This window comes from Tachypleus tridentatus, chromosome 7 (assembly GCF_004210375.1).
Source record: "Tachypleus tridentatus isolate NWPU-2018 chromosome 7, ASM421037v1, whole genome shotgun sequence".
NCBI classification, from domain to species: domain Eukaryota; kingdom Metazoa; phylum Arthropoda; class Merostomata; order Xiphosura; family Limulidae; genus Tachypleus; species Tachypleus tridentatus.
The window spans coordinates 116,906,400-116,931,174 of NC_134831.1; the positions used below are offsets into that span (position 1 = coordinate 116,906,400).

Sequence of the window (24,775 nt, forward strand, 5' to 3'; positions counted from 1 at the left end):
ACAGCAAAAATGCTTCATTACTTAAATTTGTTAGAGATGACTTCCTCCAAACTTATTAGAAAAGATGAAAACTAATAAAAACAAACAAGATGGCCACTAACACGTTTAATGTAGCCACTTAAAATATTATCGCACAATTGTTAGAGTGATGTAAAGTCACTTTACTCATGAGCTCATTCATTTGTGGACTTTGTTTGTTATCTTAACATTACTCATAAACAGTACTGAGATGTCTGTTTGTTTGTTTTTATCAGGAAGTGTTTTGTTTTAAACCTTACCTTTCAATAATCCTAGCATCACATGGAACCTGCCCTGTTTGACTTCGGACAATGTCTTGGTCTTGCCCAGTTTCCTATGATGTAAAGAATAATTTATTTTCAGTGAGAATGTGTAAAGTGACTTGTAAAATTATTACTGCTTCAAGTTGATGAAAATACATGTTTATTGAAAAAAAAAATTTTAATGTTAACCACAATATAGAAGTATTATTTTATATATATTTCTCACATGATTGTGAACAAACATTACAAATCCTAGATGTATGCAAGGAAACAGAACACCTAGTCCAAATATTAATTTATGGATACCTAGCCCAGCATACTACAGCTTTTATAAATGTAACTGTTTCTTAGTTGGATTTTTCTGGGTTCATCCAGTTTCTGTTAACTTACTTTGTTTGGTCTTAATGCCACATGTTGTAACAGCAAGCTTTTCCAGCTATTAAAGTTTAGTTCCTTCACTGATTTCTACTATTAGAAACATTAATGTCTATTACCATGGCACTCACATTATCTTTCATATTTCAATATTATTAACAAATTACACCAGTTCAGTTTAGTGCTTTAATAGCACCTTCTGGTGACTGGTATTTTGTTCTCTTAACGAGATCCAAGATTAATAGTATGTCAGTGATTTTATCAGTTATTTTTAGACCTCGAACCAAAGTTCTCTTCGTTTAATTGTAGTATTTCATAGTAACTGTTACATTGTTTTTAATTGCAGTATTACTGTCCTTGTCTAACCTCTTAAATAGTCATTTCATCAGTCAAATTTGAACACTGTTTTTCTATCTCTTATTAAAACATTTACTTATTTTAATATAGTCTTCATCAATAACATTTTAATGTTTACAAAAATCATCACTTGCATCTCTCCCTTCATATATGGACTTAAAACAGTATTGAACTACTTATTGAATAAGAGCACATTCGGAACCTCCAATGAGGAACCACATTGTAAGAGTCATTCATGAGAGGTAAAAATACTTTAGTGCCATAAGCCAAACGGGGCAAGCAAACAAAGGAAACTTCAGTAGTGATACATGTCATACAAAGATGTAATTCAGTTGCAATCATAATTTGACATTTTTAAACAAGACCAGTCGTAAGCTATTCTCCACATTTTTTTGCTTTTTTGCCTAATCACATCTCTAGAATTGGATATTTTTTTCATTCATTCAATGTGTTTAAATGCTAAGAATACTTTTGTATATTTGTTTCTAATTTAATTGCATCTAAAATTGGTAATACTTAAAACATTCTACAAAATCTCTAACACTACTGCTAATTCTGTGTTTATTAGATTTCTGACTACTGAGAATACTCTTACAACAAATGTTTGGGAGGAGGGTTCTTGTATTTAAAGTGCTTCATAAAATCCTCTATACTTTGGTACTTATAAGATTTCATTTTTATTTCTGGAGTACAGTGATTTACATTATGCCCATGAATTGTCGTCAGCTGACAATCAGATGTGAAGCCTTTGTTACACTTTATTCTAGTTGTAATTACACTTTTGAAATCAGTTTTTTTAGTTTTGTTTTTTCATTAATTGGTACATGTGATCAGAAACAGTTATCAGGATGTTAACTTCACATGGTTTATATAACAGTATAACTTATAACTTGGGTGAGTTGTGTCATTATAAAGCTACTGGTAACAAACATGTCTAAAAAAAATAAAATTTGATAGATAGTTTGTTACACATCCCCTTACATGATCTGTGAGTCAGATATGTGTTATACATAGAGTAAAAAACTACTGCTTCAAGCCATTGTAATTCACACCTAAAGCATGACATTAATTTGGAAATTTATTGACCAGGGAAGACAGCAAACACAAACAAGACTTGAAAATCCCAATACATTTGATGAGAAAAAACTACTATTGTAAATAAGAGACAAAAATTGCTGCTAAGACTTTTTCAGAAGTGGTCTTAGAGCATGGAATGTGCTGATATGCAAGTACACGTCAGCATACAATTTAGTAACAAGTCCATTATTGCAGCTTATCTGTAAAGTTTAAAACAATTTGGACTTGTTTGTTAAGTCTAAAACAAGTTTAGGATTAGGTATGAAGAAAATATAAATTAACAAAATTAAAGTAATTATTAAGTTCACTCACAAATCATGAACGTGTGTGTATTAAGTTCATTCACAAATCATGAACATGTGTGTGTGTGTTAACCATTCTGTCACTATTCATGTTCAATTATAGCATGAAAGTTTCATAAGAAATATGTATGAATATACTATACAGTATAGTATCTTTTCCCCTTTATTAGTTGTACACACATTTTCTAAATATATTAAAAGTATAAGAGTAAAGACCTTAAAAAAAAAAAACATTTATTGAATTGATTGTTCATGAAAACCAAACATGTTAACTAATGTGCTAAAAATGTTAGAAAAGTTCCAGATACTGTATTACAAATCATATTTTCTTTTCTCAGCCTTGTCTCACAGAATAATGCACAGAACACTGGTAGATATGTGAACAACAAAACTTTTTGGTATATAAAAAGCAATCATTTTGCAATGTGATCTGTTGTATTACAACCATAATATAAATACATACAAATGAGAAAGTACATACAGTTATAATTCTGGAAACTGGCAGGGTACAAAAGAAAAGTAACTAGGATGTTCAACAAATGAAGTCTACACAAAATATTCAAGCTGCAACAGTTCTCTACAGTTGGTGTAAATATACACAGTTTAAAATTACAATACAAAAAAAAACTGACATTTTTATCTCGCAAGAAATCGTACAAAATTTTGCTTTAGCAATTACTAGTATATCAGAATGTGTTTTTTTACTTCGTGAAATCTCTGGAGTTATTTGAGGATATGGTATTACATGCATAATGGTGTGACAAGAAGGCTACTTTATTTTTAATTTGCAATTCAAAGGTTGTGTAATAGATTTAATAACTGGACATTTTGTGTGTAACATGAAATTGCTTGAATGCTGCAAGTTTTTTGTATGGTTCTCCAAAAAATGAAACTTCTGATAAAATATTAGTTGTATTTTCCTTCAATCACTCAGAGTTGTAATATTTCAAATAATTAGATGAACCTCTGGCATTATGTTGAAAAATGAAATTCAACTGACTCCTGCCTCTATTTGAATTTTGTATTGTTTATGTCTAAAATATGTATATATGAAGGGTGGTTATAAAGAACATTTTGTGGTTTAGTGCATTATATCTCACAAGCAGTGTAACACAGGAAGATGAAACGACACAGAAGTGTTAGAGATACTATCTTTTTACATGTAAGTTTCACAGTTGTCACATACATTTGCGAGATGTGACACACTGAACCACAAAATATTATTCATAATCATTCAATACATTTTTTCTTGTCCAGATCTTAATACAGTTTGAGTGAATGTGGTTTCATAAGTTTATATTTAAAATGTTTGACTTTGAAAACCAAAGTGGGTAAAATCATGTATAAATGTGGTAGTAATACCAACATAAATTTTGACCACAGATTTTAACAATGGACAAAACTAGTTAACTTATGTGCACGTGTGTCACCTCAATCTTGAAGACTTGAAACTTCTGTTAAAGCTTATGCAGGATACATTATAAAAAAAACAAAAAAAAACACACAATGCACTTCTAATGCTTACCAACCATATAAGGTACGACACTCACCTGACTTCCTTGGTACACAGTAGTTGTTTGTTGAGGAAACATCACTTGACTGGTTTCCAGTCTGACAGAAGAGCCATCCTGTGTTGGAACTTGGAAACAGTTATCTGGGAGTCCATCAGCTGTAGGGAACAATTTTAAGCTGCAGACTAGCAGCAGATGTCAGTTAATTATTGTTTCTGGTAATTTGTATGATAATCATTCCAACCTTTACAAGTGGTTTACTAACTCTGTTTGTTTAATTTACTATGTAACTGTTTCCAACCCTTGACCTGATAGTTAAAGAGAATAAATGAAGGTAATAATTTGCTAAAAAAATTTACAAAACTTAATATTTCTGTTGGATTTTTTTTACTCCTGTTTCAGGTTTCATTTGGAAATTAGTTTAAAAACTGCAGGTTTTCCTGATAACCTGTTGTTATCTCTGATAACGTGAATAAATCTGGGCAAATAAGTGAAAAATACAACTTCAATAAATATTAAATCTTATCATTTCAACCTCTTGATACAGTGTTGCTAGAAGTACTCCAACTATGCATGTGGAAGTTTATTAAACAGTCACCAATAGCTGCAAAAAACATACAAATGAAAGCGCACAACTCAGTAAAATCCAAAGTATACACGAACAAGCTGAATATTTCAGAGTTCAAATGGTTTATAAACATACCAGCCTGCACATCTAAATACCCCATTAAAATAATTTATACACATTACTAAACCTTAATTAAAATCATCTTTGAAACGTGACTACAAAATTAGCAACAAATCTGCGAATTATATTAAATTTCTGGATTATAAGACCGAACACTTAAGTTTTTTTGTTGCTTTTCTTTTACTTTAATGGCTGGGTTATGTTGTTAATTTTCTTATCTTAGTAGAAAATAAATCATAAAACATATTTACCAAGTTTTCCAGAGTCCGATGTCAAGCTGGACGACATACTGCTTGGAAGACCATCTTCTGTGTCAACTTTTGGCTGTTGCTTCAAGGTCTCATTAATTTCACAAAGACTTGTTTGTTCTTGAACTGGTGTTGAATATCGTGGAATCTGAACTCCCTGATTTTGATGTAAAAATTGCTGTTGAAAAACTTCAGGCTGTACTGACTGTTGTACAGACTGAGCTACCTGTTGTTGTGTCTTGTAGTTCTGTAACTGTTGAGGAAAGTTCTGTTGTGCTTGCATTTGCAGAGGATGGTGTTCTAGCTTCAGGTGTTGAGTAGGGACTTGCTGCTGAGAGAGCCCCTGCTGCACCTGTGGCTGCTGAGAGAGTCCCTGCTGCACCTGTGGTTGCTGAGAGAGCCCCTGCTGCACCTGTGGTTGCTGAGAGAGCCCCTGCTGCACCTGTGGCTGCTGAGAGAGTCCCTGCTGCACCTGTGGCTGCTGAGAGAGCCCCTGCTGCACCTGTGGCTGCTGAGAGAGTCCCTGCTGCACCTGTGGCTGCTGAGAGAGTCCCTGCTGCACCTGTTGTTGAAGAGAATGGCTGTGTTGAATTCCTGTCACCAATTGTGATTGCTGTGAAAGACAATGATGCATTTGTGTTTGCTGAAGATTTCCTTGTTGAATCTGCAAGTGCTGAGGGAGTACTTGCTGTACTTTTGGTTGTGGTGGAAGTCCTTGTTGCATTTGTGTCTGTTGAAGGTGTCCTTGTTGAAGAAAACCCTGCTGAAGTTGTTGCAGATATGGTTGTTGAGAATATCCTGGTACCTGTGATTGCTGCACAACTGGAAGTAGTGCCTGGTGAGAAGTTATTTGCTGTGATTGTTGTAGGGCTTGTTGGATTTTTTCTGCTTGAACCTGTGACTGCTGCTGCTGCTGTTGAATATGTTGTCGTTCTCTTTTCAATGATGATATCTGATTGCGAATAACCATAGCCACAATCCTCACATCCTCATCCATTATGATTCCTGTCATTTGCTGAAACATGAAATACACCTTTGTTATTCTGAATGAAAACTACATTCAAACTTCAAAAACAACACTAAAGCTGCCTTGACATATTTTAAACAAAGATGGCATATCTTTTAAAGATTTATTGCAATAAGATACTCCTGTGAAAATTCCTTATAGAAAAAAATTTATGCTTAACACTGTTGAAAATTCCCAGTTCTCTTTGAAAGACCTATTCTATAACCACACAATAACACTGTGAGCAATTATTGTGTGTCTTTAATATCAGTTACAAACTCTCATTTAGATATACAGTGGTAAATATGCTACAACTTTAATAAACTTTAAGGAGACATGTCATATGAACACTATTCAGCATGATAAATTCTGAAGTCTTAAAGGCAACAAAAAACCAGAGCACATAAACACTGATTGATATATGGTTGCTGTTTTTAAATGTAGAAGTTAAGACCTTCACTTGTCTAGGAGTATTTTAACAGGCTAAATCACATCACTGACCCTCATGTCCATGTCAAATAGCATGTGAATATTTAAATACACTTTACCAACTTGATGCACTGCGATTTCTTTTATCTTTGTCAAACGTTATTTATGTATTTTTATGTTTTGAACACAGTTCTGTCAAACAACTTTCTAATCACTGTATCTTACAACATGATTTATTAACACAAGTGTCTGAGGATGGAATCAGTCAGAGCAACACTTGTAAACAGCTATAACATCATTTTATCATAAAAAGGAAATCAGTAACATAACTAGTCAATGAATGGTATGACAAGTTGGTATAGAGGATATGCACATGATATCATGCAATGGGATGGCTTTGCTTATTCCATCATAACGGAAGCAAGAAGTGCGTGTGCGTGCATATGTTTTCTTATAGCAAAGCCACATCAGGCTATCTGCCAAGTCCACCAAGGGGAATCAAACCCCTGATTTCAGCATTGTAAGTCCTCAGACTTACCACTGTAACAGCAGAGGATGAAGCAAGAATAAACTGGTAATGGTGAATCTAGCAGTTACATGCCTAGGATTGAATCATGTAATAATACCAATTGGTTGTACAAACAATCAAAAGAAAATTCCTGAACTGTCATTCTACAGATTCCCAGCCAATGAAGAGTAATGAAATAATCAAGCTACTGCAGGTAAAGAAGCAGAATGGCATACCTACAAACGTCTTCATACTGCAGTAAATGTATTTTATTTCAAACAATGAAAATATCATGAATATCTACATCAGTGCCATGGGCTCAAAGAGAGAAATTTTTTTAAGACAGACACACCCAGCCAAGTCCACCTAATATAATACTCCATTCTTGCCCACAATTATATATATACAAGCACATAGCCTGTTAAAAATGACAGGGCAAATACTATGACCCCATAGTATACTCTAAGCTCATATGTCATAGCTAACTGAAATAAATAAAGTTTAAAAAATTGAGCTTGACCAACAAAGATGCAGAAAAGTGGAGTTGAGGCAATCAAAGATTGGAAGCCAATCAACATTAAGATAGTTTGTGAAATGAATTTGTGGCATATTCATAGAATAATACTAGTAAAAACTAGTTAGCTTAATAACTTCTAGTATACAGGAAAGCCAACATGTTTTGATAGAACTATGTTCCAACATTAGCTTATATTGTTGTTTATTGAAAGTATAAAATGAAATGTACACGTGTTTTCTTACAGTAAAAACATATTGACCATCTGCTGAATTCAAAGAGGGGAATCGAATCTCTGATTTTAATGTAGTTGTTTGTTTTGAATTTCGTGCAAAGCTACTCGAGAGCTATCTGCACTTTTAATGTAGTAAATCCAGAGACTTACTGCTGTCCTTTTGGGGAACATGAAATGTATACACAACAAAACTGGAGAAATATTTGTTGATTTCTTAATTTAGAAACTCTGTTGATTAAAAAGGTTTTTTATTCAACACACTGGTGACAAAAGGGGAAACAGTTCAGTTAAGAAACAATTTCAGTTTAAAATGAAATCAATGTCTTTACTTTCATGATAAATTTTATGCACTTAGCTCTAAACTAGGTGATCTTATCCTATGTCTTTACTTTAGGTTCATTATACTAACACTCACTACACTTAATGTTTTACAGCATACCTCTCATGGCTACCTCTGAACTGACCAGCTGGGTTTAGTCAGTAAGGACATTAAGGTTAATGGGTTAGATGATAATGTTACAACTCTGGACTGACCAGCTGGTTTAGTCAGTAAGGACATCAAGGTTAATGGGTGAGATAATGTTACAACTCTGGACTGACCAGATGGGTTTAGTCAATAAGGACTTCAAGGTTAATGGGTGAGATAATGTTACAACTCTGGACTGACCAGATGGGTTTAGTCAATAAGGACTTCAAGGTTAATGGGTGAGATAATGTTACAACTCTGGACTGACCAGATGGGTTTAGTCAATAAGGACTTCAAGGTTAATGGGTGAGATAATGTTACAACTCTGGACTGACCAGCTGGTTTAGTCAGTAAGGACTTCAAGATTAATGGGTGAGATGATAATGTTACAACTCTGGACTGACCAGCTGGTTTAGTCAGTAAGGACTTCAAGGTTAATGGGTGAGATAATGTTACAACTCCGGACTGACCAGATGGGTTTAGTTAGTAAGGACTTCAAGGTTAATGGGTGAGATGATAATGTTACAATTCTGGACTGACCAGATGGATTTAGTCAATAAGGACTTCAAAGGTCAAAGGGTAATATTATAACTCTTAAACCTGAACAAGTGGAGTTGTTAGAAATCAGTAATGAGTTTTATACGTTTGTTCTGTTACTAAAACTTAACGTAGATTATAATTGTTAGATCAAGACATCATTCAGTATTTAAAAACATGAATTTAATTTAATAACCATTTAAATAATAAATATTAATAAATTAAGCCTTGTATAAAAATTCAAAAAATAAAAATTTAAACATTTATAAGCTTAATATCCAAATTGTTTAAAAGTTCACCAATAAACAAGAAGTTTTTTGCAACCAACAAAAATCCCAAATTCAGAACTTTTGCTACGCAAGCAACTCCTTCTGTCAAAATGTTTGTTGTTTTTTTAATAAAAGCTTCTAGTACACAAATACAACAAAGCAAAAATAATGATAAATAGCCAGCTAGAATTAAGTCCTAACTTATTAACTTTCAAAAAATAAGTCTTAGACATTTACCATTGCCTGGGCAACTTCATCAGGATCATCACTTTCAATATCAAACTCAAACTGGATGGCCTCATTTTCTTTATGTTTGTCTTTCCTCTTCTTGGGGTCTAGAACCCTCAGCAGCAGTTCAACTTTCTGATTGTTGGTTGTAATGCTTTTCTCACGGTTGACAAACTCAACCTTCACACCGAGATCTTCCTGGAAGAAATCCAACTGGAGCAACTCCTTCACAGTAGGCCTGTATGTGTGTAATAACTGTTTTATTGTTCAACTGAACCTTTAAATACTTTGACTAAATTACATTAATTTACTACTAGATTAACAACAGTCTCATTAACAACTATGTTACAATGATCACAATACATTTGCAAGTACAATAATAACTTTCATTGTTACCAATAAACTTCATTAACCTATTAACAATATGGCAATTGAAGAGAGGTAAAGGCTTTCTAAGTACAAAATTTTGGTTGATCTCAATGATTAGAACATTTAGGTTAAGGAAGTGTAATAACAATCTTTATTTTGATAGGTACCCAGCGAAACAGAGCTAAGAGTGGTCATCACCAGGTTTTAACAAAACCTTAGCTTCAGGAGTTACCCCTCAATTTCAACTTAAAAACTCTTCCAAAGAAATGCAACACAAAACAAGAGTTGGTATCAGCTTGCATGATATAAAATAACTTTATAATCACAAAATTTGATAAATCACGGTTTCTCACACGAATCTTATACATTATGATAATTCTACTCCACTGTCAACAGACATAAAACTAAACATTCCTATTAATTAACAAAGGAAGGGGAGAAAATTTAGAACACTCCTTAATGCCTACTTAAAACCAGTATCTCTTGAAAACAAAACTGAAACCAGTCTTACATTTTAGATTGAGATAAATTGTGTCATGGTAATCGGCAAATACATGGTCATCCCAAATATAGCCAATTTCATACAAGGTTATTTTATTGAAATTCCATAATAAAAATTCCAATAATATAAAATTAATTACAAATCTGTAAAATCTAAATCAAATAAAAATGTTATTACACCTACACATTCATGGTGTAAAAGCTTTTTCTGTGTGATAAACATACTTTACAATATTCCTTTTAAAGTAACACAATGATGTTTGAGGATTTTCCATATGCCTGCAGTAATACACAAATATTTAGATAATGTTACATGATACTTTCTTATGAAGACAGTTAAAAGGAATTCATGTTTATTACATCCTGTTGTCTAGATGTTTTATGTCATATTTCCTCATCAGTCTACCAGACAATGCACTTTAAAAAAAACAAAAACTAGCTGGTTAGCCCTAGAATTACCAAAACACATTCACATATCCCATCAGATTCTTAAGAGTATTTCTAGATTACTTATACATCAGGTCATTTGTATTTTCAAACTTTTTTTTCAATTCCAGAGACCCTAATAACACGTTTATTGTGATTTGTTATCTTAACCACGTGTACGTGTGGTAATATGAAACTATTGTATTTAAGCCTCACATGAAAAAACACTTTTGTGTTTCTTTGCATTATAAAAATTGTTTTAAAGAAACAAATGTGAGACAACACACACTAAATTCAAACAGCATTGCACTAAAAAGGAATTTCCAAGCAATATCCAGTTTTGCTGGCCAATAATTATGGTAAAACAACAAACAACCATAACCATCTTTTGCCAGAAATACAAATCTTGTTAACTTAAACACTGCCAAAGATATATGGCTTACACATAAGGAGACACTAGAAATGTATAATGGATTACCTTTGTGTTATGGCTACCCCTGTTTCAGTATATCTTGATCGTGAGTTTCTTCAATGCTTTTGAAGAGTAATCTTTTATATTATAGACTGAAGTCAATAATTAACGTTAAATATACCCATCTAATCAGATATGTTACTATAGGTCTGATAAGAAATAGCTGTAATAAAATGTTTATTAAGATTTACAAGGGAATTAACAGTTGGTTGTTCTGATGATATCAGTTGCTGGGAAACTATTTATTCAGCAAATAGCATCTGATATGAAGACTTGAATGTCCAGACAAACACACGGCTCTCAAGTGGTTACCCAGCTATTATGTTAACATTCAGTAATTGAACTTTAAATGTCAGTTAGACATTTATTTTGGAAAATCATCTCGCATTTAAAATGTGCACATACAAAATGATCTTAAGTGCACATGTATAATTTGTTGACTGCAACATGAACTAGACCTATAATTCAAGTTTGGTGAGAGAAGATGGTGATTTGAGGATTAACTAAGCGAACCAATTTTAACATCATCTTTTAAGATGCAGATTAAGGTATGCTTTGACCACTCCATCTACACAAATAAAATTTAACTATTGGTGGAGGCTTTATTAAGTGTGTTATCTCACCTTTCTTCTTTTGAGAGTTGAATACAGCAACCAATGATTTCTCTCAGTTCAGGATTTTCAACCTTTCCAAAACTTTGAGGTGGAATACCCTAAATACAATATAGAAATATTTCAATTCACCCTACACACTCCAAACTTAAAGCAAATCTTAGCTCACCTTAGGCTATGAAATGTAAGGAACCACGACTTACACTGGTAACCCTCTTATAAATCTGGGCAGGCCCGCTGCACTCAGAATATGGATACTCAGAGGTAGCCATCTCCAGCATACACATTCCAAAGGCATACACGTCAACTGATTCATCGTAGTGTTCTTCATACATTTCAGGTGCCATGAATTCTGGAGTGCCTGTTGTGGTTATTACAACATTCTGTCAATTGCTTAAAACAGTGACGATCACCGAGATACAACTTAAAATTTACTCAGTTAAAGATTTTCTTCCCTTCCATGACTTCCACCGAGATCCATCACTCGGGTCTCATCAAAAATAACCTGAAATTTATTTTAACATTCCCAAACCCCTTTTGCCAAGTCGCTCGGCTTAATTTGAACAGAACTCGTACAACTGAGGCAATAATTTTATTTCTTTTGCACATTCTGGGTTTACATCCAAATCACTACATTGCTCTGCTAAACTAGCTTTGACCTAATAAAATGGGTTATGTGTTTTATTCCATTCTGTGTTACCTACCTATAACACTTTTTGCAAATGATCTATTTTTCAGTGTAGCAAGTCCCAAGTCTCCAATTTTTACGGATCCAGTCGTCCCAGTGATGAATATGTTATCACATTTGAGATCACGGTGGATAATTGGTGGAGAGCGAGAGTGCAGAAAACTCAAACCTTTCAAGATCTGTTTACACCACGACTTCAGGACTTTCAAGTTGATCTTTTTAAATCGACGTAAATACCTAAAAGTATAAAAAATATGGTCACCAGAGCACAACACAAATAAATATCAGACAGACAACACGGTTTTCCTGTAACACTAAACAATGACAATATTTATGTGAGGAACGTTTATGTATCATCCTTCTTGAAACTTCTTACTTTTGTGTTCATGTTAATTTTATTTCTGACTCAACAACAGTACTAAAACCCCAGAGTATGTGCTAGTGAATTACAGGTTCACAGCTCACACTACAAGACCAGCTTTTCAAAGTGATAGCAACTTTCAGGACATTGTTTTAGACCTGTAAATGATGAAAGTTTAGATTGAGTTATGAGTATAATAAACTGCTTCAAACCAACAGCTAAGCTTTGTATCTTCCATAAGTTAGATATTCTCTGTTTCTTTATTGTTACTTTAATTAACTGTACTCATTAAAATCTTGACTGCATATAATCATACGACTTTTTTTTATCATTACACTTTCATTATAAAGATTGTTTTGCAATATTAATTTAACATACGTATTTAAGCATAACCTAAATTTGGCTGAACCTCATAAGGTATTATCAGAACTATGGTAAAAAAATATTAACAGCAAGTGTACCAACTGATGAAACAGTTAATATATTATAACCTTTAAGTAATAATGTTAGAAGTATGTAGCATGCTTGGATCAGAAGTTAATATTATTTACCAAGATATAAAATGTACAAAAATTAATATATTTTACAAACTATTTAATCTTTTTTATTTCTTACATAAACATACTTAACTGAATTACAACAACAGTAAACATACATTATAAACTCAAAACCCCTTAAGCTATAATAATACAAGTCTAGCCACCTAAACCTTAACCTCGTTACTTTTGAAGAACACAAGTCCAGCCACCCAAACCTTAACCTCGTTACTTTTGAAGAACACAAGTCCAGCCACCCAAACCTTAACCTCGTTACTTGTGAAGAACACAAGTCCAGCCACCCAAACCTTAACCTCGTTACTTGTGAAGAACACAAGTCCAGCCACCCAAACCTTAACCTCGTTACTTGTGAAGAACACAAGTCTTGTGAAGAACACAAGTCCAGCCACCCAAACCTTAACCTCGTTACTTGTGAAGAACACAAGTCCAGCCACCTAAACCTTAACCTCGTTACTTGTGAAGAACACAAGTCCAGCCACCTAAACCTTAACCTCGTTACTTGTGAAGAACACAAGTCCAGCCACCTAAACCTTAACCTCGTTACTTGTGAAGAACACAAGTCCAGCCACCTAAACCTTAACCTGGTTACTTGTGAAGAACACAAGTCCAGCCACCTAAACCTTAACCTGGTTACTTGTGAAGAACACAAGTCCAGCCACCTAAACCTTAACCTCGTTACTTGTGAAGAACACAAGTCTAGCCACCTAAACCTTAACCTCGTTACTTGTGAAGAACACAAGTCTAGCCACCTAAACCTTAACCTCGTTACTTGTGAAGAACACAAGTCTAGCCACCTAAACCTTAACCTCGTTACTTGTGAAGAACACAAGTCCAGCCACCTAAACCTTAACCTCGTTACTTGTGAAGAACACAAGTCCAGCCACCTAAACCTTAACCTCGTTACTTGTGAAGAACACAAGTCTAGCCACCTAAACCTTAACCTCGTTACTTGTGAAGAACACAAGTCTAGCCACCTAAACCTTAACCTCGTTACTTGTGAAGAACACAAGTCTAGCCACCTAAACCTTAACCTCGTTACTTGTGAAGAACACAAGTCTAGCCACCTAAACCTTAACCTCGTTACTTGTGAAGAACACAAGTCTAGCCACCCAAACCTTAACCTCGTTACTTTTGAAGAACACAAGTCTAGCCACCCAAACTTTAACCTCGTTACTTTTGAAGAAGACAAGTCTAGCCACCCAAACTTTAACCTCGTTACTTTTGAAGAATACAAGTCTAGCCACCCAAACTTTAGCCTCGTTACTTTTGAAGAATACAAGTCTAGCCACCCAAACTTTAGCCTCGTTACTTTTGAAGAATACAAGTCTAGCCACCCAAACTTTAGCCTCGTTACTTTTGAAGAATACAAGTCTAGCCACCCAAACTTTAGCCTCATTACTTTTGAAGAACACAAGTCTAGCCACCCAAACTTTAGCCTCGTTACTTTTGAAGAATACAAGTCTAGCCACCCAAACTTTAGCCTCGTTACTTTTGAAGAATACAAGTCTAGCCACCCAAACTTTAGCCTCATTACTTTTGAAGAATACAAGTCTAGCCACCCAAACCTTAACCTCATTACTTTAGAAGAATACAAGTCTAGCCACCTAAACCTTAACCTCATTACTTTAGAATATATTATTTTAATATCAAAAGTTCTTTATTGAAAACCTTGGTTATGCAGTTCTGAGCAAAAAAACTAAGAAACAAAATTACAAACTAACTTACGTTTTTAGAGTTCCCGATGTCATCAGTTCAGTAATTAATACTAGATACTTTTTCTTTGTAAGACTCACTTCCCAGTAATCATAGAAACGAACAATATTAGGATGCTGTAATCCTTTTAACATCTCAGCTTCTTCTCGAAACCTCTGTCGCTCACTTTTGTTAAGTCGCTCCTGTTTAACAGAAGAAAAGGACAATGAATAATCCAATTAGAAAATAATAACTAAGTATTTATATGAAGATACTAGCCTAACAAGACACCTATTAAAGCCTCATTATTCCATATTAATCTTTACTTTTTAACAAATAAAAACAGACGTATTTTATGTATTACTCATAGCACAAAAACATGAGTACTGAACAAAGAGAACATTAGTTTCATAATTATTACAGTTTCAACTGCAGCATGTATGTGCATCACAAAGTTTGTTATCTTTCCTCAATGACCAGAGATGGAATTAATCAACTTTGAAACCAAAAAGTCCAGTTCATGGTCCATACTACGACCCAAATTTCTTTTTTTTTTCAATCCAGACTCCATGCAGTTACATCTACACTCCTCTAACACCAATAACAACTCAGATATAATATGTTGATAAAAGACAAAACGTGTTCAGATGAATGATGTTTTGTTAAATTTAACCAAACAAAATGAGTTAATACAACTTTCCATGTTTGTGTGTAATTTTATGGGTTACTCAGAAAATAAAAACTTCCATAAGTTGCAGTGACAATTCTTAATTACACTCAAGATTCAAGTCTCCGTATGTAAGAATTATAAGAGTCATTCTACTAATTTATCATTTGCAACTTAGTATTAAACAAAGAAATTACTGTGACCATAAGATTGGATTAAAAAAAATTATGACAAAAACCAATGAGAATAGTGAATAAATACATTACAATACTTTATGAAAGTTAGTGGTACAAAAGCTAGAATCTTTCTTCCAACAGTAGCTACCAAACTATGGTAACGAAACTTAGTGAATAAAACAAATTGAATATTATTACTTACTAGAACTAAAGGAAATGCCATCTACAGTTGGCTGTTTATACTAGTAATTACCAATTATAGTACTCGCACCTAGCTGGAAAAAAATTTTCGTAAAAGTAAATATATTTTAAAAAGGATTTTCCTTCAAAGTGTGTTCAGATTGTGCAGATATAAACTGTAATATTTTCATATAACAAAAATGTAACCTTTATTGAAAAACAGATTTTTTTAAGAACTATATTTACAAACTGTATCAATAAAGTGTATTCTTGTCGCAAGGAGAGTATTTTTTTCTAAATTGTGCTCCATGAAAAGAATTGTTGCACATACTATAGTCATTTTTTCTAATTGTCTCAATTTTGAATACCCAGTGTGAAAATTTCTTATTTGTAAGTTTTTGGTCATGGTGCCATTTGATAAATGGTGCTACACTGTATTATTTCAGTCACATATATAGACAGATACATACATACGTACATATACACATCTATTAAAGTAAGATGGGCTACAACAGATTTGACCTCTTCTCCTGTACTTTAATTCTGTGTGTGCATGTTATTGTGCACGCACGTGCAAACTAAAAATAAGGAATCTAACTTCAGGATAAGTAAGTTATAAAAATTCAGACCAGAGTACTATGATGCACATTATTACCCATTCAATTTTAACCAAAGCAGGAGTCCCCATACTGCAACACTGTGCCATTCAATATGACATAACCTTTTAATATCAGAGGTTAATTAATCATTTTACCTGCACTTCTGATTTAACAACAGGCTGTGTTAGAGGAAAATAAATACCACACACAAGTTACTGGGATGCTCACAAGACTGTAGATATGTATTCTACAGATGGACACGTAAAACAAACACCGGACAGCGGGAAAAAAATGTCTATTTTTCACATAAACGTCACTCAAACTTATGAGATTCCAATTGAAATGTTCAATGCACAGACATATCTTAAGTTAACAAACACCCCTGACTTTTAGTGTACAAGCGTTGTACGTTTTATTAAAACCTTTCCAACTTTCGGGTAGATAGATATGAGGTCAGTCCAGTGGACTGAACTCATGTACATAATTCGTTAATACATGAGCAAAACAGGAGAGAATTTATGCTAAATACAAATAATAGAAAAAGAATGCAAACTTCACTTAACACATCACAAAAGAGGTCGTAAGAAGAGCTTCATTTTTCTTTAGCATTTTTATTTCGTCTGTCTGAACCCACAATATAACATGCACACATAACGTGGAAGAAAAACATTTTCAAAACGTGAATTCAACATTTTGGTTATACTTTGTTTACAAAAGGCTCAACAGATGTCACCACTAATATAACTTCTTTTTGTAACGTTTTCAAGATGTCTACCCTCCCATTATTTTCAAATGTTTTAATGTATTTAAAAGGATTTAAAAAAAAACTATTTAAAATATAAAGAACTTCCTGTCACAGTAATCTCAGTTTAAAATGTAATTTCTATAAGTTTTTAAAGCTTTGCACAATATTCAATGCGACAAACAAACGGGCGTTACTACATCTGAAGATAATATATATTCGTTCATTTTTATTGCATGGAACGATATTGATTCAATATTGCGAAAGACGTATACTGGCGCCCCCTGTAAGTTCTATAAAACCAAAGCTCTTTTTAAATATATATCTAGAGGAACGAACAATTAAAATTTAATTACCTTTTAGCTATAAATTTAAAATTCAAGCCTTATATCAACAAAGGTGTTGATGCCCCAATACTTAAACATTATCAAATATCTTATTCCAATCAGTGTTACTCTTTCCACGGTAACAAGTTATTAAAACTTTTGTTTCTTGCGTTTCGCACAAAGCTACTCCAAAGCTCCATAACTTTGGAGAGAGAAAACTATACAGAATACAGCTAGTCAAAGCCACCCACCGCTAACTCTTGGACTACTACTTACCAACGACTAAGAGGATTAACCACCACATTGCAACGCTCTCAGGGCTAGAATACCGAACATATTCAACGACATGTTGTGGACCCACGCGCCACAATAGTCTTTTTTAAAAGACCTTCAAACTTTTTGTAGAATTTAAAAAATCATTTCACCTCTATATGAATAAAATGTCAGTAACAGTACGGTTGATCTCTGTTTCTTTTGTTTTCCAAGTTTATCATGGCTAAGCAAAGATAAACAGTTGCAATGGAAAAACTTGGGATGTATCCACAGATCTCTACGAACGTACTTCATACTGATGTGGATATGTAGTAATTGAACTTTACCATGTGACCTACACAACAAATAACTTAAGGATCACCCTTCTGAAGTTATGTACGAAGTTAAAACTATACACCTGAAGGACAATAGAAGAAAAAAAGCCACGGGCCCTACGGCACAACACAGGGTTAACAACAGATAAGGAACATGAAAATGTTTACTTCCTGACAAAGGTCACTCATGGGAAAAAAAAAGCTGAATGACATCACACAGTTTAGTAAGAAGATTCCCAGAGGTTAGGAATAATAAATACTAATTAAGGTTTAAAATACACTACCCGTATTTTACAGGAAACATGACAATGTTTAGCTATTTTTAAATAGAAAGAGTCAAACCTTCGTTATCCATGTGACAATATATATTGTCAAATGGTCCTACTTCCAAAGGATAAATGACTTTACAGAGTGTAAGAAATAAATGAAACGACAAACGCACTGTATAGTCCACCCCTGTAACAGTTTCGTACATTTTGCTGCTCGTGAGTGGCAGGCAGTCAGGATAGACATTTTTCAGTACCAGAAATGTTTATCATACCCGACTACCCTCCCAAAACAGTCAATAAAAATCTATTCATTTTTATAAAATTTCGCGAATTCAACTTGTCTATTCTATAGTTATAAATAAAGGTCTTGTCAGTAAACGCAACGTTTGATGGATTATGGCGGCAACACACCGCTCTTTTAAATACACATTTTTTTAACGTTAATACCATTTATATCAGACCAAAAATATTGTCCGTACTGTGGGGAAAAATTACATCTCAAAGTTTTCATTGACACTTAAAAATTTGACAACACAGACTTTAAAACTGCGCACGTTTATTCTATATCATTATAGGTCTACTATTATAGCGGCTGAAAGATGCGAAGAGACACAAATTTAGCTCGAAGAAAGTGTTGCACCATTCGTATGTCCAAAGTTTTTTGTTTTTTTTAAAATGAGGCCAAATTTGGTTTTCCGCTGCACAGGTAACGACTTTTATTGAAAGATTTGTCCATTTCAAAATCAAAGTTTATTCATACAAACACACAATCACTTCTTAAATGATAAAAATACCATTTTATGGCAAATTTTTCATCCATACATAAATCGCACTTTCTGTATAACGTTTTGTTTAAAATAATTTTATAATAAAATTCCTTAACCTCAACATTCATAAACTGAAAATAGTTCCTTTTAAAGAAACAAAATATTTAAATATAATAATTTCCGCCAATAATATAAATTTAACACTTACACGTGATTTAAGATAATGTAAAGCAATTAGTTTTATAACGTTTTTAAAAACAATTTTACTTGTGGTTTCTTTTTAAAAAATAAACATTTTGTGACTAAAGTTTTGTTTTTAATATTATACAGAATAAAACCTAATCTCTTGTTCAGCCCCCTATTTGATTGGTACAATCAACCACTCCATCAGCCAATCAAACTGATCAACTTTGTAAGTTAAAAACAAAAACATTTAGAAAATTCCACAAACACAGTATATATGTGATTTCGATGTAAAACGAAACCTTTACCTTCACAATGTATTATATGACGTATGAAACACTCCGTTTTCTACATAATACATATAATTGTATATTTAGTTATTTTTATTATAATTGCAAAACTGAAAAGTTCTAAGTACTTCCCATGAGCCTATTGAACCTCCATCGCAATTCTGGTGAAAATCCATCCACACTTTGCGAAGTAGTCACATGGACATACAAAAGACAGTATAATATTATATTTATATATATTAATCATGATTCTAGACATGTACTAATTTTAATACTAGATGTCAGTTATTGCTACGACTCTTGCCTAGATACCTATTTTAAACAAAGTTTTATTGTCCAGTAAGAGGGCAGAAAGCTCGCAAACATAAAAGTACTTTAACCCAAAGGAAGTCCGTATACAATAAAAAGAACACCCAAGTTTACACCTTCAGAATACCATTATTGGTAGGGTTTCTCGATTCCTTCCTATTGGAGATATGGTGGTGCCCGACTGACAAACACAGGTTGTTTTATTAGTATAAATGTAAGTTTAAAAAAAAACTGAAAGGTTACTAGACATTGTAAAGTTATATTTTATATATTATATATCACACACACGCACTAATTTATAAAACTTTTGCAAAAATTGTTCCGTAGCAAAAAATATTGTTATTTCACCAATAAAACATTTTAAAAGTCTTATATACATATGACGACCAAATATTCTGAGTTTCACGTATTTTGCTCGATGAAGTCTCAGCATAAGTGACATGTTTCTTCTACCGCCATCTGCCGTTTCGAATTTCTACCACTTACTATTTACAGTATTTTCACAAATATTAAAGGGGAGGAATGAATATTGTTTACAACTACGTAGAAATCGAATTAAAAGTTCTATACAGCATTTCCCAGTTGTAGTTTCAAAATCTCATATATCTATGAATAATTTCCTGAATGAAATATGTTACACTTGAGAGAGAAAATTTAAGATTTCTACGAAATACTCGTCAGTTAGATCTTCAGCTAGGCCTACGAAATTCCGCGAATAAAATTCCAAGTGCTTCCGAGACACTTGGTTTAAGATACAAGACACTGGTTTCAAACCACAGTTCTGCTTGTCACTGTCGTTACCTGGACGTATTATAGCTGCACGATTGTGACACTTTCTCCTTGGGAAAAAACAAACAAACAAACGTTCAGATTTCTACGTCGTTTCGCATGTGATCGTATTCACGAACGTGGCTGACGTCTTATTACATATTGCGTATAGAAATCACGAGAACCTGTTCAACGACGTGTAAAGTGCCGAACAAATATATTGTTCGCAGGTACCACAAAAAATCTGGCGACTCAGTGCTTCCTAACTTATTGTTGATAGAAAATACACAAACGTACGTACATGTATACGGTTTTAATCTCCATGCTGTCTAAAACAAGACAGAAGAACAAATCCGTTTCATCAAGTCCGCTCCAATTACTTAATCGATAATAGCACGCTTTCGACTGAGACTTTTACTTCAGTATGAAAAGCATCGTAAGCAAAACACAAATCGTGTATCCTAACGACTATATCACGTGACATTTTATTTGTTAACAGAAAAGTATAAATGTATCTATGTGTGGACAGAATTTATTAGAATATTCTATCGTTACTTGTTTGTTTTATTAATTGGCTAAAGCAAACTTCTGCTTTATTTATGGATGTAGAAAAAACATGAAAATACAGGGAATGTTTTATATATAAAACACTTGCATCACACAAATATCGTTAAGCGATCAAATACGCAGAAGTACGGGCACCACAGCAAAACCGAGCTTTAAAAGTAACGCTACAAACAAAAACGTCACTTGCAAAATTACCCTGCTGCGAGTGGTATTAAACCACTAGCTACCGATCTTCTCACTCAGTTGAGTCCTAACGCAAACCATTCGTCCAAATGTTTATTCATTTACCATCCAGATTTTGAAGTAAATTCGAGTTATTCTTCCAAAGCTCGCAAAAAGTCGTTCAGCCAATTCCTCGTATCAACTATATGACGTCAGACAAACGGATAGTTCTGGTTTAAGTATACTTCACAGGAGCAGAAAACGGTGCTGTTGTTATTACCAAACAGGCTACGTGGAAAGATCGAGAAGAAAACATAAACTGTTTCCTAATTATCGTACATCAAACTGTTTCATTTAACCTGTTTCCTTTTCTCCCAATTACTTACACGTCCTTCCTGGTCTTACAACCTTGAATACACACCATTCGACAAGGAGTCATCCCGCGCCACCAATACATTGTTCCTCTCCCAGAATGCCTAGCTCGTCTTTTCCTATTTTCAATTACCGTTACACGTTAAAAATTTAACACATGAATTTGTACTTTCAAAGTCTATGAATATGTTAAGCATAAATGAAACTAAAGTACACTAGATTTTTCACTAAAGAGAAAACAAGAGGGGAATCTTCAATAGCCGTGACTTTTGAAATTATTTTAGGCGGGATTACAGTAAACTAATCCATAACACCCTTTAGTTTCTTATTTTCCTTTTTATTAGCTATACTTTTGCGCGTCAACAATACCAATCGCTGGGCGCGCGTATACCCGGATCCAGTTTTATAATTCATCAGGATATCTACCAACCTAGACTCAAATGGAAATCTATTTGAGATTAGATCAGAGTAAATTAATCTACGAGACTTCGGGCGTAGTCAAATACATCAGTCAAAAGGGTTTAAGTTCCCGAGTCCAGAACGGTTATTAGATTTCAAATCGGTCAATAGATGATGATAGAGCTATAAAGTAAAAGGTTGTACTTAGAAAACCTCAGTGGGGTATTTCGTTGGTTGACTATTTCACATATAATTTAATCCTCTTTTAACTGATTCAAAGACTACGACAATTAAAGCATAATGTGAACACTCAGATACAGTCAAGTATCAGGGTTAAATAAATACCCAGACTGTATACTATCCACGCATCCCCAGCTACAATTATACAAAAAATACTTTCAACACTGCGAGCCAGCTCACAGTTGGTGGTTGGATTGTCAAACAAACAAAATCATACCTCAGAGTTGTTCGGTTTTAAACTTCATCGAACGATCAAGATATTAGATTACCTTATTACGTTCAGATATACATCCAGTCTGTTCAACGACATTAATTATGCACTAAATAGGCCAAGGTTAGTCCAAAATAATCGTCCTAGACAAAGAACGCACAGCCTCGTGACCAGGATATTTAAATATCATATAATTATTCTCTCCTGTTAGAAAAATACTAACACCAAAACACTCGAAGTGTAATAACACCCCTCAAATATAATTCGTGACACCAGCGTATAATTAACTTTCCACATATATAAAATTATAAGTGTGCGATCCTGAATCTGCTTTTCGTTTTCACGTGTTCGATAGAAAAGAAAAAAAAGTGTATATTTTATTAATTTGTTTCTCTCGAAAACAAGCTCTAAACTGATTGTGCAACTAATTCTTCGAAACTCGCATGAAAGCAAGATGGGTAGTAATAAAATCGTGTTAGAAAACTTAAGGCGAACAGCTCGATGTTGTTAGCAGATTCAAAGGTGATCCTATATCACCCCTTACCTAACATAGTTTATGATCAAAGAAAACAAAATCAGTACTTAGAAGTAATATATTTTACTACTGGTTAATTGAAGAACATTTATTAGTTTGATACTCTATGAAAGAAGAAACTGACGCAGTTTTATATTTTTATCTGATAACACACTACAATCACTCAGAGTTCCACCTCCTCTCGTTATATTAAAACTACACAACCTGACATAAACATGCGCATGCGTGGATAAGTTTGAATTCATTATACAAATGAACTCCAACTTCGCATTAAAATTTCACGTCTCATGTATGACTTTGGTTAAAAAAAAAAAAAAAAAAAAAACCAACTGATTTTGTCCTGCGAACTAACAATAAATTTCATTAAAATGATTCAAGACTTCCTCACGGTTTAGGTAAAATTAGATTATGCGAAGCTAAAATTATCAAAATATCTATGTTAAATTCACTGTTGTTGTTTTTTTCAATTAATTGTATTTTCTACGTAACGGAGAACCTCATCGTGGTCTGCTAGAAAGTCGATATATCAAAAATGTTTCGGTTTATTTTGGAAATGTGTACTAAGCTACAGAAGGGCTATCTGTGCTAGTCATCCTAATTTAGCGAAATGTGTACCAAGCTACAGGAAGGCTATCTGTGCTAGTCATCCTAATTTAGCGAAATGTGAACTTAGCTACAAGAAGACTATCTGTGCTAGTCATCCTAATTTAGCGAAATGTGTACTAAGCTACAGGAAGGCTATCTGTGCTAGTCATCCTAATTTAGCGAAATGTGAACTTAGCTACAAGAAGACTATCTGTGCTAGTCATCCTAATTTAGCGAAATGTGAACTAAGCTACAGAAGGGCTATCTGTGCTAGTCATCCTAATTTAGCGAAATGTGTACTAAGCTACAGAAGGGCTATCTGTGCTAGTCATCCTAATTTAGCGAAATGTGAACTAAGCTACAGGAAGGCTATCTGTGCTAGTCATCCTAATTTAGCGAAATGTGTACTAAGCTACAGGAAGGCTATCTGTGCTAGTCATCCTAATTTAGCGAAATGTGAACCAAGCTACAGGAGGGCTATCTGTGCTAGTCATCCTAATTTAGCGAAATCTGAACCAAGCTTCAGGAGGGCTATCTGTGCTAGTCATCCTAATTTAGCGAAATGTGAACCAAGCTACAGGAGGGCTATCTGTGCTAGTCATCCTAATTTAGCGAAATGTGAACTTAGCTACAGGAAGACTATCTGTGCTAGTCATCCTAATTTAGCGAAATGTGTACTAAGCTACAGGAAGGCTATCTGTGCTAGTCATCCTAATTTAGCGAAATGTGAACCAAGCTACAGGAGGGCTATCTGTGCTAGTCATCCTAATTTAGCGAAATGTGAACCAAACTACAGGAGGGCTATCTGTGATAGTCATCCTAATTTAGCGAAATGTGTTCTTAGCTCCAGGAAGACTATCTGTGCTAGTCATCCTAATTTAGCGAAATGTGTACTAAGCTACAGGAAGGCTATCTGTGATAGTCATCCTAATTTAGCGAAATGTGTTCTTAGCTCCAGGAAGGCTATCTGTGCTAGTCATCCTAATTTAGCGAAATGTGAACTAAGCTACATGAGGGCTATCTGTGCTAGTCATCCTAATTTAGCGAAATGTGAACTAAGCTACAGGAAGACTATCTGTGCTAGTCATCCTAATTTCGCGAAATGTGAACTAAGCTACAGGAAGACTATCTGT

At 33.9% G+C, this 24,775-nt stretch overlaps 1 protein-coding gene across 5 annotated transcripts in view; it reads right to left on the bottom strand.

Annotated features, from left to right (window-relative positions):
* LOC143256458 (uncharacterized) overlaps positions 1 to 24,775 on the bottom strand; it is an 88,530-nt gene that overhangs the window by 24,183 nt on the left and 39,572 nt on the right. For 4 of the 5 annotated variants that reach the window (XM_076513721.1, XM_076513720.1, XM_076513719.1 and 1 more), the window contains 8 exons: positions 14,742 to 14,911; positions 12,115 to 12,335; positions 11,614 to 11,771; positions 11,423 to 11,511; positions 9,041 to 9,269; positions 4,843 to 5,854; positions 3,943 to 4,088; positions 279 to 352 (listed from right to left, as the gene is read on the bottom strand). In XM_076513721.1, the coding sequence (XP_076369836.1) occupies positions 279 to 352; positions 3,943 to 4,088; positions 4,843 to 5,854; positions 9,041 to 9,269; positions 11,423 to 11,511; positions 11,614 to 11,771; positions 12,115 to 12,335; positions 14,742 to 14,911 (2,099 nt within the window). The remainder of the gene's footprint in view (positions 1 to 278; positions 353 to 3,942; positions 4,089 to 4,842; positions 5,855 to 9,040; positions 9,270 to 11,422; positions 11,512 to 11,613; positions 11,772 to 12,114; positions 12,336 to 14,741; positions 14,912 to 24,775) is intronic. The other variant, XM_076513718.1, reaches the window with a different exon arrangement.